General features: G+C 43.7%; 1 protein-coding gene across 2 annotated transcripts in view; it reads left to right on the top strand.

Moving 5' to 3' along the window:
• PODXL2 (podocalyxin like 2) overlaps positions 1–19,163 on the top strand; it is a 313,504-nt gene that overhangs the window by 134,772 nt on the left and 159,569 nt on the right. Inside the window, exon 1 of one of the 2 annotated variants that reach the window (XM_069206258.1) lies at positions 12,344–12,403. The exons of the other annotated variant lie outside the window; for it this stretch is intronic. Within the exon in view, the coding sequence (XP_069062359.1) occupies positions 12,355–12,403 (49 nt within the window). The 5' untranslated portion in view covers positions 12,344–12,354. Of the gene's footprint in view, positions 1–12,343; positions 12,404–19,163 lie in introns of those variants that run through there. 2 annotated transcript variants of the gene reach the window in all.

Below are 19,163 nucleotides of genomic sequence, written 5' to 3'. Positions count from 1 at the left end.
GGCAGATACTGAGGGGACATCAGTGGTCCTGGATGCAAAGGCTTGTCGATAGACGGTATTTTCCGTACGTAGCTGTTGGAGTTCTTGAGCCTGTTGTTGTATTGTCATGAGCAGGGTCTGGCTGGTGGGTTCTGTATTTGCCACTGGATTATCCATGGTTCTGGACTGCAACTGGATTTTTTGGCGTTGCAATCTGTCACGGTTTTCACTGGGCTTACCGTCGAAGTTGATGAGGGTTGGGGAACGACCCCGGTTCCGGCAGGTTCTGCTCTGGCCGAGGTAGGGGCGACCCCTTCCGGTAGCCACGGTGCTGTTTGACAATAGCAAGCCACTACAGTCCGTGCCCTCCAGAAGGAGTCCCAGAGGAAAAACCCCAATAGGGTAAAAAACCTCCAACAGGAACTCCCTGAAACAGAAGGAGGACACCAAGGCATTAGAGCTGAAGATCCGAGGGTACAGGAAGACTGGAGATGAAGACAGGTCAGGAAATACTGGATTCACAAGAAGAAACGAGCCGGAGCGTGACTACCACCAAAGGAGTGTTGCAACGCAATGAACAAGCAGCTGAATTCCCCTTATACACCCCTAGACAGGAAGTAGGAAACAGGAAGTAGAAACACCACCATCTTGGATTGGGAAAAAGAGTATAATAGTGAATAAAGCACATGCGTCCAAACAGAGAGAAACAATGCATGCTGGGAAGAGAGGAAGTGGGCAGCATGCTGGGAAAGGGAAAAGGCCGGCATAAAAACACCACCATGTGCAGGTATTCGGCTTTTGCCTGTAGATGCTGGTAAGTGGTGAAGCAGAAGTTTATGTAAAATAGCCTGAATGTAAAGTGCACTAAATGCGCTATGCGCGGCAGGTCTGAAACCCACTCGGGGTCTCAAGTCCTGCCGCGTCTGCCCTTGCGGCAGGAACGAAAGAAGGGGGCGCGGCGAGTGCCGCGACCCCTGATCAGGCTTGCGGCTTCTCCCGCGGCCTGTCTGCAAGCCGCGGCTTCTCCCACGGCTTGCACACAGGCCGCGGTATTAAACAAATGCCGCGCCGTGGCGACCTGAGCCTGCGGCCGCCACGGGAGCCGCGGCGTGACACTTCTGCGTCAAGGAAGCCTCCCATTCGGTAGGAATATTTACTGGGATATCCTTTAGGCAAAGGTGTGCCGTCAGCTGAGGCTTGCCCGGCAGCCAGTATTTCATCGTCCGGTTTCGTCCTAGTACGAGTTACTGCAACAACAGAAGCCATAGCTACTGCTGATTAGGCTGTCTCATCCGCCAATGTGTTTCCAGCAACGTGTATTCCAACGCGCAGGTGTCCAAGTGTGTGTACAACATGGACATTTGGTAGGGTTTCCTTCGGAACGGTTACTTTCCCCCACAGGAGTCTGTGTTTGATGGTGTTACCTTTAAAATCTCTGAACCCATTCTGGCACCAATAATGCAGATATTCATTGAAGGACTGGACACAATAGTACGAATCACAGACAATCAGTGTTAGCTGGTCAGGATCCGTATGTTCCAGTGCCATCACCGGAGCCTTTAGATTTGTTAGTTGTGCAGTGCAATCCCCTAGGGTTTGCGTAAAGGTATGTTGTGGATAGAATTTACTACCTTCCATATAGCGGCTTACGACTGCACAAGCAGCAGAGTATTGATGCTTCGTTCCTATAGCAGGTTGTGCTGAGCCATCAGAATAAATGACTCTTTGATATTGATCAATAGGCAATGTATTTGCCGGAACTGGGTATTCAAGTTCATACTGCAAAACTTCTTGAGTTTGTCACTTTGGGTAAAAAATATAGTCAACATCAGTGGCTGTCAGAGACGTTGCCCATTGGATCCAACGTGGATGTAATGCTTTAGCATTTGGAACGCTGGCTTTGGTAACAGCCTCAAGGGCTGGGATTCGAGATACGACAATAATGCGTTTCCCCTGGGCTAGTGGTCTTTCTTTAATGGCAGCCATCTGAACAGCAGTGAGACTTTTCTCAGTGGGAGCAAAACGTTGTTCTGCTGTTCAGTACAAATGTGATTTGTATGCAATTGGGACTGTCTCCCTTCATTGAATGTTGCATAGGCACCAGCAATTACTCTGATGACCAGATGTTTTTTATTGTCCCTTGTGTGTAGGTATTGTGCTGAAAGCATGTCTTGTTGCAATGCTCTGAGAATGCGTGTATGTTCGACTGTCCAAAGTTTACTGGAAAAGTCAGGAAGTATCAAGTCATATATGCGTGTTGCATAATCTGGAATGTATGTTCTGCCAAAATTTTAAAAACCCAATAGTAATTGAAGTTTTTAATGGTATTCAGAGGTTGTAACTGTGCGCATTTTTCTAAGAATTGTGGCACTAGGCTCTTTCCTTTACTTCATAATTCGTATCCCACAAACAGGACAATAAGGAAGACTATTTTTGTTTTTTTTAAGTTGAATTTATAGCCGAATTCGGCAAATCCTACAACAATGCTGGCTACCCATCTTAAATGTTGCAGTAATTTATCGTCCGTTAGGTAGATATAATCTACATAGGACAATGCTTCAGGATCAATGTTGTGCAATATTGAGGTTACATGAGCCGTGAACAGCCCTGGACTGTTCTTGTACCACTGTGGTAAACAACAGAATTTTTCTGGAAGCCTAGTGCACTGAAACTTGTTAAGTCTCTACTCTCAGGCACTATATTTTGGCAGGAGAATCTATTGGAAATATGCAATGTTGTTTTGTATTTTTTGCGCACTGTGTTAATCATAAGCACCGTGCTATGTGAGTTTTGTATAGCATATGTGCGTGTGTGACTATTTATGTGTCTGTAGTCTAGGACTATTCTGTATGAATAGTCCGGTTTAGCTACAGGGAATAGAGGATTATTCATTGGTGAGACACAGGGTTCGATTACACCCTGGTACTCTAGTTGTGTGAGGATTTCCTCAGTTTTAACTTGTAAGAAGTCATCAGTTGCTTTCACCTCCAGATGCTCTTGAAGATTCCGGCGAACTATTGTGACCTCTGCTGCGCTATGTAGCAGAGCTAGTGCCCACCTCTTGTTCTTCAGTAGAGCCCTCATCTTGAGTGGCATGACGAATCGCAACTGCTGCCACGTTTTTCTTTTTAATATGGGTTTTTTGTTGGGGAGGTTTCTCTTCTTTTTTAACAGAAACTTCTGTTGAGCGTTGTGATTCCTGTCTCGGTTTCACATACTCAGTTCTTCGGTCTAACCGCCCACCTCTCTCACTGCATTATTCCGGTGAGTGCTGAAAGGAAGAAGACTGGCGGGTATCAGCATATTGATATCTGTCAGGTGTTTTTATATTATCTCTATTTCTGAGATTATACCTATTCTGAGGGATCTCCGCATGCGGCGATTCTCCCCTTTCCTTTTTAGGTGTTTATTGTTTCTTATCCCAGCGTTTTTTAGAACCCTCAGTTGCTTGCTTGGTAGAATCTTTATTAGATTTACCATGAAGCTGTGGTTTTGTGGGTTTGCCGCACAGACTATCTCGACCAATACTAGAGTAGATCTCTGCGATAATCTTTGGCAACTCACGTTTGTGATCCTGTGGAGGAACGTCCGGGAGCCGCATACACACTGTTAGTGCTACTGCTTCCCCTTTAAGGTTACTTAATATACTTGAAGATACAGTGGCAAAATTGCCCATTAGTTGCATCCCCAAGTCTAGGTCCGGTGCATCGCCGTATTCATCTTGAATTAGTTTTAACACTTCTGGAAGATTGGCAATTGTCGGTGTACCGTGTGCGGTAGTATGGAGCGTGGCAAATACCGTGCCCCAAGTTTTGCAGTTATCTACTGTGGGAACCATCGCAAATGGAAAGCACATAGTTAATATTCTATGCTTATCCTGAGGTCCTGTATGGGGAAATACTGCTTCCAGTGCATTTATTTTTGAGCTAACAAAAACTGAATCTCTTCCCGTTTGGTGGGTCCTTACCCATAATCGAATGTACAGTCGCAGGATTAATGCCTGGCATTGCTGCATGTGGTTGCATGTGCTGGGCTGATATTTAATATTTGCATTACAATCTGCACTAATAGTCTGTATATTGCCAAAAGTTCAGCATATAAGCGATGAACCTCAGCTACCGTCAAGGTTGCTGCATCAGGGTGTGGTGTATATGTGGCCAATAAAGGCCAGGTAGGACCATCATTACTTAGAAGACCTAACCTAACATGTAGGACTGTATGTGGTAGGGTGCCATCAAACCAATTATTATGGTCTTGATAAGACAGAGGTATCTCTAAATATGCATAAGCTCTATACTGTGCAGGTATGTTTGCAGGTGTATAGTGGTGAAATGTATTTGTGTTCCCACCAACTGCTGGAAATGTGACCCAGGAATAGAAAATGTATGTTATGTATGCTGCATGAGCTTCAACAACAAATGTAACTGGACCCTCCTGGACCATAGGGCCATGTGGCAATAAATGTGCCGTAAGGGGTGGTCGCATATTAACTGCAATTGCTACCCATGCGGGTTTGCCATGGTAAATGGTAAATTGTGTTCAGAGATAAGCACACCAAATAGGGATTATCCTTTTAGGATTCAAGCTTGAACAACCTACAACATTAGTTAGGTACTCCCTACTTAGCGGAGGAGCACAAATCCTCAATACCACAGACGTCTGGACGTAGGACTGAGGTGTCTTTGCATGACTGCTAGAACCTGTGCCCCACTTCTCTGGTGTGCCTTCTATCAATGTCCCTTAGTTGTTGGTTTCCTGGTTGCGGACAGTAGCTGGGAGTCTGGTCCTCTCTTGGAAGATCTCACATACCTCACCCCATGTATGATCGTCCCTCCCCTGGTCCTCAAGTAGGCGCGATAGCCATCTGCATTTGTGCCTTTTCCCTGGCAAAGGAATCACCTGCATAGGGACAGAAGGTCAAAGAGACCTGGTGCAATCAGAGTTACTTCTCACAAGAGTAGCAACAGACTATTCTGCATGGAATGTGGATGAACAGTGGAGCACCCTTCTGCTAAAAGATAAGTAATTCTAAAGAACTATCGAGTTTATTGTAAAGGGACTTTTTGTGTCTTTTCTTCTCAGGTTCATCCTTTGTCCTCAAAGGATAACACAAACCTACAGTTTATCTTTACCAGATATGCCATATGTGATGACATGTGTTGTGCCTTCCTGGTGAGGCATGAGCACTTTGACTCAGTGAAGTTAGAGTTTTCTAAGAAGCTGGGATCTCATGCGCGGATAATGCAATTATTAATCCTTGGGATGAGCTCAGGAGGTCTCTGCTCCAGGTGGTGCATTTACAACCTATACCATAAATAGAATATAGGGGGTAATACATAGCGTTGCATGGTCCTGTACGCTCATGTACCCTGTTAGTTCACAGACAGGAGCTCTGTTGGGGGCTTGGACTCAGATGCTGACCAGCACATAGGTTGGGTGCTGTTTCCCGAGGGGACCGAAGTCTCAACTGGAGACTCTGGGAGGTCGGCTAACAGGGTCCTCTAAACCTTTTTTTGCCCATCACTGACAAACCAGTAGGAGGCACTGGACATTTTTGTACTGCCAGTGTATCTGGAGGTGGGGTCGCTGGTGCTTCTTGCACAACATCTTGCTTAATCTGAGTGGGGATTAGTAGGTCAGAGATGGGATGTGGAGTTGGTTTATGGTAACTCTTCAGTAGTTACTCATGTTGTTCTATGAGCAACAGGTAATTGGGCCTGTTGTGTTTTTTGCTTGGGAATATCGATCGTGTAGCATTATTTGGTGTATTCCTGTGCTTTCCTTGTGCACTTTTGGCTGCCTAGCACCAACGAAGACACCCTTGTATCTTGGTGCAAGAGTGTCTGCGTTGTAGGCAGGATTGCTTTTGTGCAGGAAGAGCCACCTTCCTGCACAAAAGCAATCCTCAGAAGCACTTTCCTCTATGTGTGCGGCGGAATGCAGCACACGTAGAAAGACGGAAGAAACGAGGAGAAATAAAGATATTTCTCCTTGTTACGCCTCCCCTAGGGAGGGGTACATTTTGACGCATTCCCAGGTCTACCGGTAAGGGTAAATCTGTAAACGTGCTGGGTGGATGCGGGGAAACGCCCATGCTCTACCCATGGAACACCTTCCCAGGGCAGAGTAATGCAACGCAGCATTTTGCGCTGCCTTGCTTTACTCCAGATTTATCAAGCCTTCCAGGGCCACGCAAGGCTTGATAAATCTCACCTTAGTGTTACGTCGGCCTTTCACCCCCCTTGCGTGGCATTAAGTGCAACATAACACTTGGATAATTCTGGCCTTGGGATAGTGAAGCAGAGAGTGTTGCTCATTCTGCAGGGTGTCGCTCAAGAGCCATAACTTGGACACCTGCTCCTGGTAGGTTCTATAGAGTTAGGCTGCTGCTGGACACTTACAGGACTTCATTGATGCAGGCCACATACTCAGAGAGCCTCTGATCTCCACCCCCCAACCTCAGTTTGCCATTTATCATAGGAGTCCTCCTTCGCTTGAATCAGGGCCCCCGAACTGACCCCAAGTGTGGAGAGAACATCAGATTAAGTGACTTCTGGTTCTGAGGTGCTCTGAGCTGTGGTTGCTTTTGCAGCATTGCCACTCAAAGATGTGATTTCTTGCTCCTTTCAATTACTTTTCATTTGGCATGCTCTTTAGAACTAGAAGTGGGACCGCTTTTTGTCATTTGTGATGGGTTTTGCCAGGAAAGGCCATTTCCGCCTAATTTTCTTCTGACTGGTAATAAACCATGGATATCCGGAACAGAAATCATTTTAAAATATCTACCATGGGCTGGGAGAAACCTCCCAGCGTGTCAGGGACATTTCACATCAGTGAGGGGCATGGTGGACCCGACACCACCATTTTTGTCCGTAGTGTGGCTCCTGCCATGTGAGCTTGATTCATTAGGGGAGATAATGCCGTCCACCACTCCGGACAACTTCATATTTGGCACCTGTGAAGCTAATATGCTCGTAAGGTAGATCAGTGGGTTGTGCACTTACTGTAACCTTTAGGTTAAGGTTCAAGGCCCAGCAGTGGTGGCACAGCTTTCTAAATAGGCCTTAAAATGAGCACCTGGGACTGATGCTTCCGTAAGGCGAGGTAAGACATCAGTCTTAGGCAGTGCTTAATTTGTAAATAAAAACGTGCAGGTGCCCAAAGCCCTCCTCTTAAACATGCGGTTTCTGCAATTAAATGTGCGAACACGGAATACTGAGGCAGCGTAATCCTGAAGCCATCTCGGGCGTCTTTAATAATCCTTTTACAGCCACTCCATGACCCTTTAGCTCACTCTTGCAGCTTTCTGCTTTCTCCCTTTGTGAAGCTTTTTCGTGTTTCTCTTCCTCCGTCTTTCCCACATGCGTCTTTTTCTCTCAGCAAATGCTTGAGGCAGAAAAATAAGTGCTGGCCTTCAAAAATAAGTGCCGGTGCTCAGCACCGGAAACAACAAGCACAAATTAAGCACTGGTCTTAGGACGTCACTTGGAGTTGGTACCAAATTATTGTAAATGGCCTAGGAAATTGTTTTTTAGGAGTTACGGAAAACATCCTAGTTGGCAAATCTCTGGTTTGCCTGGAGTGATGAAAAGCCTTTTCCAGTGGGCACCATTGAGCTACATAACGATAAGACATATTACTAAAGTTTCATGATGCACTTCCGTTTTGCTGACGTATTACTCCGCTAAATTCATATTTAAAATCGACAACTAATGTTAGTTGGACGAAAGTATTTTTCCTGCTATGCGTGATGGTCATTTGCATGCAGTTACTAGGTGTTTAGCCCCCGATGTACATACAGACAAATCACAAACAGTGGGTGCAAATTGTGCACTGACATTTTGTGACCTGTTTGTAATTTTACAATGCACCCTATCTACTAATATGTCGCATCACAAAATGCCCATTTGCGGGAAGTCAAAGAATGACCTGCCTCATGAATATTAATTAGCCAGGTGTCTATTTGTCACCACATGTAATTGGCTCCCAATGCAGGGATGCAGGGTTGCCAGGAAACTGCAGACCCCCATCCCTGTGCAACATTATTTTTAAAGCAGATTGAGTATATTAAAGGTGCATGTGTTGTTTAAAGAAATAAAATATTTCCCTTTGGATAACATCAGTGACACAGCAGTGCCCCCCTGGACTGTTCCCAACTCCTACTGAGGCTGCACAACACAATTCTCAAAGGAGACTATGTAGGACAGGGACATCTTCCCCTTTTCAAATGAGTCACCAGGTCCTATGAGATGCCAGTAACTTCACAAAGGTTTGTGACCATTGATATATGGCGAATCTCAAATTCATGCCCCATCCTCATAGTGGCTCGGCATGAGTCACAAAACTATTTTTGTGACTTGTAAAAGCTTCTCCCAATTGTAGTTGGCTTTTAGTAAATTGTAAAAAAAAACATGTTGCCATCGTAAACCCTGAGAAGATGGTTTTGTTCGGCATTGTCTCAGGCACTTTGACACAATTACCTGTGTATGTATAGCTCACACTCAAAGAGCTGAGCAGAAACTGTTTCCGCTGCCTCTGTCAATAGGGTGTGGATGTAAACAAGATAATGCTGTAAGGGGGTTATTGGTGCGTAAACAGTTCAGTGTTAATCACCGTGAGCTGAGCCACTTTCATCCGCCTTCTTAATGCTCAGGCCTCCCTAAGTAGAGATTACACCTAAACCCTGAGGTTCATCTCGGAGGACATGTCAAATTCTAAGCCTTCTGGGAAACTGGGCTGACGGCGCCGTCTTGCAGTTTACCATTGGGGATCTAGGTTAGTATTTCACTTTTAGGACCAGATTTACAAGGCCCTTGCGCCCCTTAGTGCCACATTTGCGGCAAAAGTTTTGCCGCAAATGTGACGCTAACGGGCCAATACCGTAGGGCCATATTTACAAGGTGGAGCAAACTATGTTTGCGCCACCTTGTAAACTCTTTGTGCCACATCATGCATAATATATGCATGATATATGCAAGGGGGGCGTTCCCTCGTTAGAGGGTCACTAAACAGGGCACAATGGAATCTACAAGATTCCATTGCATCATTTCTAGCGTCATTTTTGAAGCCTGCTTGAAGCAGGCATTTAAATGAGGCTTCCATTGATGTCAATGTGCCTCTTAACACTGTACTGGATTAGCGTCATTTTTTTTTTACGCTAATCCAGTGTAACGTTACAATAGTGTAAAAAAAATGACGCTATTGCCCCTAATGTACGCCATTGTGTGCCGTATTGTTAATATGGCGCTATCATGGTGGGGTTAGGGGCCGCAAGGGGGCTGCAAGTAAAGCGATGCATCACTAGTGATGCGCCACTTTCTTGTAAATATGGCCCTTAGTTTGAAAAATGTTTTAACGGTAACAAACCCTCAGATTCAGGAAATCTAAAACATTTTTTGAAATGTACTAAACACAACCATCAATAAATGAGTTTAGGAAAAAGTAAGGAATTGGTATTTGGAAGAGGCATCCTTTCCAGATGCAGATTTCTTATGGTATGTATTATTATTTTTTTGCAACTGAAATCTGGTAGCAAAACATGAATATTTTGCCACCAACTCAAAGGAGGTGGTAACCCCATTATCAGCGGGAAGGGGTCCCCAAGGAACCCCAGCCCCTTTATAAATGTTGAAAAAATGTTTTTTATGAGTAGGCAGTGGTCTATAGGTTTGTGTAACTTTTATTTTTTAAATGCTGTTTTTTGAAAAATAATGTTTTATTTAAAAGCAAGCACAGACATGGAGGTCTGCTGACCGCAGCAGGCCACCATCCCTGTGATTGTGTTTGTGGCCAATTATAATGGTGCAACCTAACTCACTAAATTTGATGAGGTATGTCCAATGGTGAACCACTACAATTCTATGTTTTGTGAACTGACCGACTAGTAGATAGGTTGATTCACAAAATCAAACATGATTCGGTAAAAACCTGTGCGTAAGTTGTGACTACTTTTAATAAATCAATTCTTTGTAAATGACGCCCAATGGTTTGCCCTTTATTTGAAGTTCATGACTGTCTGTATGAAGCAAACATATAGGGATCGATTCAGAAAGACAGTCATAATTTTGCACCTATAGGTTTACTGCCTCTCTTGGGTAGAGATTTATGAGTATTAGAAACTCAAAAAGTTCACTAAAAGCACTCATGGAAACCTGTGAAAATCTTTGGTTTCTATTAGTAGCCCTGGAAAAGATTTGTGGAATCTGAAACGCTACTGTGCCACAGTTTTCTGCATGTGTAATTGTTCATAGCGTAATAATTGCTCATGGGGAAATGCAATCACATTTGTACAGCTGAATTTGTTTCCACAGTAAACATATTTTTGTTGGTGGAGAACCTGTTTCCCTTTCAACAACACAAGTTGTGGGAGTTGTAATCTTTTCATTCTCACCTTGAATTGGAACAACGTTTTTGAATAGCTTTGTTCCCATACTTTCTAGGGTAATTCCCAGCCTGCAACACCCACATCACGACTCCGGGGTAGGATTTACCAATGTGTATGTGGTAATATTACATTTCAATGTAATGTGGTAATATAACAATTTGTTAATGGATTTGCCTTTTGAGAAATCCTTGGGCTTGTAAATAAAGCCATTGGTATGTGAAAGTTGCAGTCACATGAGTAAATACTGTTGTGATTTAAATCCATAGCTGGACCTCATACTCACACTTGTGGTAATCATACTAGTCGTAGCCAACGCATTTCGTCCATACGGACTTCTCCGGGGCTTTGCACCCTGATAGTCTGCACCTGTTGCAGCTGAGTTTTCTTCAGCCAGTCTAGTTGCTATGATGCCGGCTGAGTGGGCTGAGTCCCCTGAAGATCTTCAAAGACCCTTGAGGGTGCCACATTGCAGAACCCTTCCACCACTACTGGAGGATAATATGCTTACTACAAACTTGAAGAACATATTTATGGACAATGATTGTCATGAATAAATAAATACTTTTTTCATGAAGAATTGAGTGGTGGAAAATTACAATATATGGCATCCCACAAGGAAGTGTGATACAAAAAATCATCTACTATAACATTGAATACATATGTGTGGGAGTCTCATGACAATACATGTGACGTATGTTCACTTCCACTGGTTCTTCTATCAACCTACTTGAACTTTAATACATTCAAAATGTTTTGCAGTTGTGCCATGGCACTATCATACTATGGCTACCCACAATATGTCAGGAATTATCACCACTAAGAGATGGTCAGCATTGTGCCCTTTAGCATAACAAGGGTGTCATGAGTCCTAATGGAGTAAGAAAAATGGGTCCACTTCCCCCGGACTCGTCTGTGAAAGGCTTTCATAATTGGGGTAAAAAGGGTCCATCACACCTTATTCCACTAATAGCTATGGCCATGATTATGCTAGGATGAAAACTACCATGCCATGAGTGCCCACGTGATGTCATGAATTACCACCATAATGCTGTGGGCAACATTATAGCAGGTGGGGGTCACAATTGTCAAGTAACCACAAATAAGTGTGATGGCCGGCGGTATGAGGCCAATTTTGGTCTATACCAAGAGTAAATCCTGAATATTCCAATTCGGGCTCTAAGGAATAATTATCCTAATCCAAAAAGTGCCAATTAGATTGAATGAGGAGACCTCACCCACTACTTGTGGTGTGCGTCATCATTGGCAACCTCCTAGCACCTTGGTAAGATGGTACTACCAGGGCAGATTCAACCTCAAATAAGAGGGAGTTCTGGACAACAGGGGATCCAGAAACACTAATAATATCTAAAGGTAAACCCAGAATAACACCTTTATTAGGGGGTACCTTAGGTACGCCTAAAAACAAGAGGATGATGTGCAGTTGCAATGACCCACCGTTCATCATAAACTAACATGTTTCTACCCTTAAGCTTGCCAATACTGGTCATGGGTATTCATCAGGAGCAATGGGGATCCCTATCTCTATTTCTCATGCTAAGTCAGGGACTGTGATGAATATAGGTGTCAACGTGAGTCCTACCTTGACACCCTACGTTCCCTTTCTCTAGGGAACTAGAGCTGCATGGTCTCTTGACAAATGTGTGAGTACAGGGATACCATCTCCACCTAGACATGGACAAACTCACAGGCACACATGCACAGAGAAGCTCACTCACACATTCATGGTCACGACAAACATACACAGCATTCAAGAAATGTTTTATACGTATCGTCAGCTGATGCCCTGACTCGTGCTTATTTCACAGGTCCTGCTCTCGAATACCTTTCTTTTTCTGCTCAAGGCCAGGCTACTGCTGCTATGAGTCAGCTCAGCGCCCCTAGGAGAAGGAGGAGCCAATTGAGTGCTTCATTCATATAGGAGCGGCAAATTGAAGTGCCTTGCGAAACCGGGTGGTGATGTGAGAGCATGGATGAGAGTGCATCGGGTACCCAGAGTGAAGGAGCAGAAGGGACCAACAGGTGTGTTGTGGGTGACTCATGTGCCGAGGGGGTTTGTGGGATGCAGGGGGCTTTGAATAGTGTGCCTAAACTGGTCGTAGAAGGGGGATTAAGGGTGTCAACTGCAGTGCTTGGACAGTTAGAGACTGATTGTAGTGCATTTCGGTGGACAGGTGTAATTTGATGGATGGCAAGGGGGCAAACTTGGATTCATCACTGGATGCTGGGGGTGCTGGCAATTTGGGATATTGAGGGTAGAAAAAGTATAGGACGTGTGGATCGTAGATGTTCTTGGGGAGGTGGGACGTTTCTCCAGACAATAGGAGAATCTCCAGGTCTGCCAACAAACTACCTATTGGAAAAAAGGATTCTTTTTTTTTCTTTTTCTCATTATTTAAGTCTGGCCTAGCAGACAGCATGAGTACAGTTGTCTTGGAGCCCATCTTTTACTCACTATTGGCTGGATTTACTGTCACTCTCATTTCCATGCTTTTCATTTGTTTGCGTGTATGGGCTTTCCTTTTCCTTTCTTGTGGTTGTCCTTTCCTGGAGCATGTAAATAAGCATTGTGTCCTTCCACTGCTTGTTTTTGAAGCACTACTTTTTTTCTTTTGGGTTAAACATTCCATGAGAGTGCATGTTTTTTGCAGCTGCCTTGTTTGTGTACTTCACTTCCCTGTCTGCATTTCGCATTGCTCTCTATTGCTCATGTGCTTCTCCTCCACCCTCTCATTGTTTTGGTCTCCCTCATGTAATTTTCCCCCGCGTTGCTTTCTCTCCTGTGTGCTTCTCTGAGCCCGCTGGAAGGTGCTTTCTCTCGCCTGTTGCCTGTTCTCCTCACCTCTCCTTCGGGGTTGCTTCTGTCCCGCCACCGTCCGTGCTGCTTCTGCCCCTCCGCCCTTCATGTTGCTTCCCTCACCCACTCACTCTGCATAGTTTCCCACACCCATGCCCTGTGTGACGTTTTCCTATCTGCATCCTTTGTGATGGTTCCCCCGCCCACGCCCTTCGTGTTGCTTGACCTACCAGCACACTAAAAACAACTGCTTTCACACTATTTATTTTTTATTTTTGGATTCAAGTTGGTAATTTAAAAACAATTGATTACTTTTTTTGTAGGTTTGCGCATGCATGGTGCGCAACCTGCTAAATGGTGCAGCCACCATTCCATAGCACCTTCCTTTTTATTTTGTTTAGCCATGCCTCACTGCACTGAGGATGCTGTACAGCATACCTAAAAACCATTGGCACACCCATTAGGTCCCAAAGGCGAGAAGTTATTATGGAAGTTATTTTGCTACATCCGCACAGAATCAGGTACCTTGTTTTCCATGACATTTATCATTTCTTGAATCTGCAACATAGCATGCCGTACTTGAGGCGAAACCTAAAAATGAGAAAACAAGAGGCAAATTCAACTCGGCCTTTTTCGCTGGAAATCCATTGGAAAAAAAGTTAATACATGGAGATCCAAGAAAAAAATATGGTGCACTTGAAAACTACTTGGAAATAACATTTATAAGACAGAAAATTCAATTTTCCTGGGAGCCCCTCTTGTCAGCTGCAAGAGTAATTGAGAAATGGTGCATCACAGTCCACCAGTACAACTTGACATGTTTCCACTCTTTGGAAACAAAGTTCTATTTTAATATTTTAACACTTCTTAAATATATAGATTCACATTTGTTATTATTTACCCTTTAAAAATAACTTTGTAAATGAATCTCAAATAATTATTAATAACCTACCTGTCTTTTGCCACTATTAAATGTGCGGCCTGTTTCGTAAAAGACAAAACAACTTGTCCTCTTTCAGAATTTGGCCTTGGTCTTGGCAAAATGTTGTTTAGCCATGGCATGGAAATCCAACATGGCACTCACATTGGCAAAAAGCTGTGGTAAAGTGGGTTAGCCTTGATCTCTGGGGAATTTACTTGGAGAAGCTATAACACAAGTGGGGTGCACGCCCCCCCATGAAAGGGAAAAGCATCATCAAGGGTGAACAGTGCACGCCCCCATGAATGGTAAAATCATCATCAAGGGTAACAGTGGATTTGAATGTTGGGGATAGCGGTGGAACTCTGAGGACAAGGGGGTAGCGGAACCTGTAGAAGGGAGCCCGAGTATTGCAAAATTAAACATGGGAAATGTGGAGGTAACGCTGGGTGGGGGACCGGGTGGAGGGCATAGTAGTTGGTTCCCAGTGGGTGAACTGCGAGGAGGGAGGCATCAACGCATGCACTGTTGTTATTATTGTTGTTTATCTAGTGGAGGCATCAACTATTGGGTTGGTTAGGGAAGTCGCAGTCCTCAATATCCGTGACCCGCTTGAGGTATCCTTAGTGCATGGAGTGTTGGCACAGGGTCATTGTGAACCCTTCCCACACTGGAAGTTTAACTGCCGAAATGTGTGTACAGCAATGTGACACCCAATTGAAAATGCTAATAAAGATACTTAAAAAACTAATCAAATCAAAACTTTATTAAATATTTTAATAATTAAAATATGGTGTTTTATTCATAAAAGTTCTTCATAAATGAAATTTAAAAAGAATCCTACTTTCTCTCCACTCATATGCATCGCCTCCTCAGTGTGGGTGTATGCAAGTATACTCTTAAATGGCTTGGATCCTTCCTTCCAGATTTTAAGTGGTAGTCTTTCCAGCCTACCATTTTAATGCCATTCCTATTGCCTGTGGTGTTCCTCAGAATTCATCTTTCAACCCCACTGTATGCAATGTATGCGTTTCACCCTTAGCTTCTCTTGTACATTCAGCTGGGCTCCACATTATATCATATGCTGATGACCAGTGGTGTCTGCCTCAAATCTCAAGGGGGCGTGTGGCAGAATAATAAAATATATATTTTTTAAACGTACCTATCTGTTGCTGCCACCAGACACATCGCTCCTCTCCCGATGGCGGTGCTGTCCCAGCAGTCCCTCAGACAGTGCACTGGAGTCTGTGCTGTTTCTCCAACCCAGCTGTGCAACACAGCCAGGTTGGAAAAACCTAAGTGCGCATGTCAGTTTGGCCGGCCGTCTTGATATGCGCACTTTCAAGTGCACTCACTCCACTCCTCATCCCCCTTCCCATGGCCAAGCAGCTGGAAAATAAAACTATAATTAAATATTTTTTATTTTTCAGCTGCTGGCTCTGAGCCAGTGAGGCGATGCTTCTTCACCATTGTGGAGGAGCCACCCCTGCTGATGACACCCGAATTGTCTTATCCATTTCTAATAGTCAGATCCAAGCCCTGTCTAATTTTGGCCTCTGCAGGAACACAGTGGTCATAAAGGAGCAGGGAAACTGTCTTAACAGCAATAAGACAAAGGTACTGTTCTTTGGTCAACAGTCCATCACCTTGTCTCTGGCCCTGTGGCCTCAAGAATTGGAACCAATACACACTCCTGTCAACTCAGCAAACATCCTTTGCTTCGTGTTCCACAGTAGTCTCTCCTTCTTGGATCACGTCAACTATGTGTCCGTAATTTGCTTCTCCATCCTCTGTTTGCTCAGGAAAATTATTCCTGGCTTGCCAGTTTCTGCCAGGAAAAAAGGTATTGAACTTCTTGGTCACTTCATGGTTGGATTATCGAAACTCGTATTATCTCTGTCTCTTATTTTGTTAGTCCTCATCTTTGGATAATTCAAAACTCAGAAGCCTATTTAAACTTAAATCTGTCACCAATTTCATGTTGCAGTGAAACAAAGGTTCTTACACAGGACTCCCTTCAAGAAGTGCATGGTATTTAAAGCACCATGTCTGCTGTCCACTTATCTTAGATCCAAATTCAGGCCTTATCACTCTACTTGGACCCTATGTTCTTCTGATTCCAAGCTTTTAATAGTACCCACCATCAGGAAATCACAAACGCAGGCCAATTCGTTTCCCATTAAGGTCCTAAGTTCCGGAACATTCTACAGTCAAATTTCAAAGTATCACTAACTGCTTTCTGTTTTGGGAAACAGTTAAAAGGTGTGCCTCATAAGGCTGTCCTAGTTCTCCTTAGGTCTGGTATCACCCTCCCTACTCTAGTGCCAGGACATCCTTTCGGGTATTTGCTGCGCTTTGCGAGGCAAAGGGCATAGGGTTTGATTTTGAGTGTGGCGGATGGAATATGGGCACTCGCCATGGAGGAGTACTTTACTCCCGCATGTGGGGGTACTCTACCTGCCAAATTTAGAGATGCCCAGAACCCAGCGGACATCCCTTGCAGTTCTGAGAACCGCTATTACAGCTGTCCCTATAAAGGCATGGAAAATTTGACGGATGGCTCTGACATATATAACTCTCAATTTTTTTAAATTTAAAAATCAAAATTGGAATTTTGTTTTTGAAAATAAAATAACAATGACTGGCTCGCCATGGTAGCGTTCTCCCATGGCATGGTAGTCATGTAAAGTGTGACACTTTCACAGACTGCCACATTTTGTTATGTGGAAGCAAAACCTGTCCATCTGTTTGCCTACTCTAAATAGGTCCAGACGATCACATGGCCAAACCTCTGACAGCCCTTATTCCATCAGGCCGTCGAACGGATATGTAGGGAGCGGAGACCAAGTACTGTCCACTGTCTACATACCAAAGTTCCCACTGTCTCTAAGTGAGGTGGGCAGAACTTTGCTTTAGCAGAGAGGATACTTCATTGCCTTTACAACAGAATACACCTCCACCAGTCTAAATGAGGCTCATAAATATAAATTCTAGAATATTATTATTTAATGAATACTTTCTAAATGTATTTAGGAGTTATTTGTTAAATTAATTTAAAAAATAAAGTTTAAAAGTTTAATAATGTTTAAAAATACGTTAATTATTCAGAATTTTAAATTATTTATTTTTTCAGGTAATCAAACTTTTTAACACTAACAAATATTGTATATGTGAAGGTCAATTTAAGTAATTTAACATTATTCCTGCAACGTGCAGTTTGTGAATAGGCTCTTTCTTTTCCTAAATACCACAGGGCTTTGCATGATTGGACTTGTAAACCCAATACTTTTGATGGAAAGGACAAAACTGCAAGCCCCAACTTGTAAAGAACTATTGAAATAAAATCCACAACTACATAAAAAAGGTCCTCAAGGGGTGCACCAGTAGACAGCTCAAACTTTGAATGGCTGAATGGCTGATTTACAGTGAAAGTTCTTGGACCACAGTTTCTTTTCAGAGTGTGCACATAGGTGTCCATTGCTGCCTGACGGTATCTCTCAGAGTGTAAAACAATGAGGCAAATACCCTCTAACACTTATGACCAGGGTAATAAATGTAGTTGAATCCAAAGTCAGTGCAAGGGGGAAGTAACCTAGACTTCCACGGAATATAACAGATTTAAAGAATTTTCTGTCTGGATTAATATGATCTAAGTTATAAATGAAGTAATAAATTATTTTGTATTACATTTATGGTACACTGAAAATTCTTTAAGTCTGTTATATTCCGTGGAAGTCTAGGTTACTTCCCCCTTGCACTGACCTTGAATTCGACGGTATCTCGCAGAGGTCATGGACCACAACTTTTATTAGGAATTATTGTGCACCAACTGTTCGGCGCTAAGTAGATGTGTTATGTATTGTTATTGTGATATGTGTAGTGCACATTTTACCTTTTGCTTGTAATAGAAGCTGAAATTCAGGTGCCCCCTCGTTCAGGTTAGCGTATTTTTATACCCTAAGTTTCAAACTTTTCAAACGGTATTTCGATCTTAAATGATGCATTTTATGTTTTATCGCATTCCCTATATTTCCGTTGAATATCTCTACTTTTAAAAGCACCCCACAATCATTGGTGATTTTTACGTGCTCCCGTGGCAGATTAATTTGACGAAGTCAGGGATAATTATCTGACAAAAACAATGTATATATGAAAAAAAACATTCCGGACAGAAACATTATGGTGGGACAAAAATAGCGATATTAATATTAACATCACCTTTAAATGGAGCACACTACATTTTTGTTGCTTCTAAATTGTCAGTAAAAGGAGCTCCCAAATCCCACTTTAATGGTGCTCAGTTGGTTAACATTGGAAGGATGAAAGCCTGAGTTGGCTCTAGCGTGTCCGTGGACTGTATTACAGATAGTGGCCCGGGGAGTGCAATGTGTTACAGAAGGAGCTGCAGACTCTTGTGTGGCCCCTTCTGTAATGCTGGTAGGCTGGAACACACGTACCACCAGCGCTATCTCGAGAGGGTGTTCCCTCATTTGCATGAGAGCGTGGCCCAATGTAAATGAGGGACTCACTTTGCGCCTGTGCTGTACTATGGACACATGGCAGAGCCAAACATGCCCTTAGGAGGCACACTGACAGTGCGTCACAAAATGGATGCTCATCGTCGATAGTGGAGTCCTCTGGAAGGGGAAAAGAGGGGGACTCCCCAGACATCCCCTTACAGGCTTGTGTAGTCACTCAATGCACCCACCTGCAGGGAGATCTGTAACCCCCGCTTTAAAGTTGCCGCCTGCACAGTGAAACAGGAAGTGGTTTTACAACAGCGGCTCCATATTTCACTGAAGCATAAGTTTGCAGCTGCCGTGACAGCAGAGCATTCATGATATCGGGGCGCACTGTCCCTGTTTGCACCCGGTGCAACTGTTTAAAGCTGTGCTGTGGCGCCACCTAGGAATGCGCACCATATTCGTAATATGGGCCCAGATGTCACCACCAATAGGAGAGGAAACACCTCTCGGAATACTGTGCATTGGAAAAATCGAAAAAGCTTCACAAAGGGAGAAAGCAGAAACCTGCTAGAGTGAGCTGAAGGGGCAGGAAGTGGCTTT

The sequence above is a fragment of the Pleurodeles waltl genome, chromosome 9, assembly GCF_031143425.1.
Source record: "Pleurodeles waltl isolate 20211129_DDA chromosome 9, aPleWal1.hap1.20221129, whole genome shotgun sequence".
NCBI lineage: Eukaryota > Metazoa > Chordata > Amphibia > Caudata > Salamandridae > Pleurodeles > Pleurodeles waltl.
The sequence above is the reverse complement of the archived record's forward strand: the minus strand, read 5'-3'. Positions and strand labels throughout refer to the sequence as shown.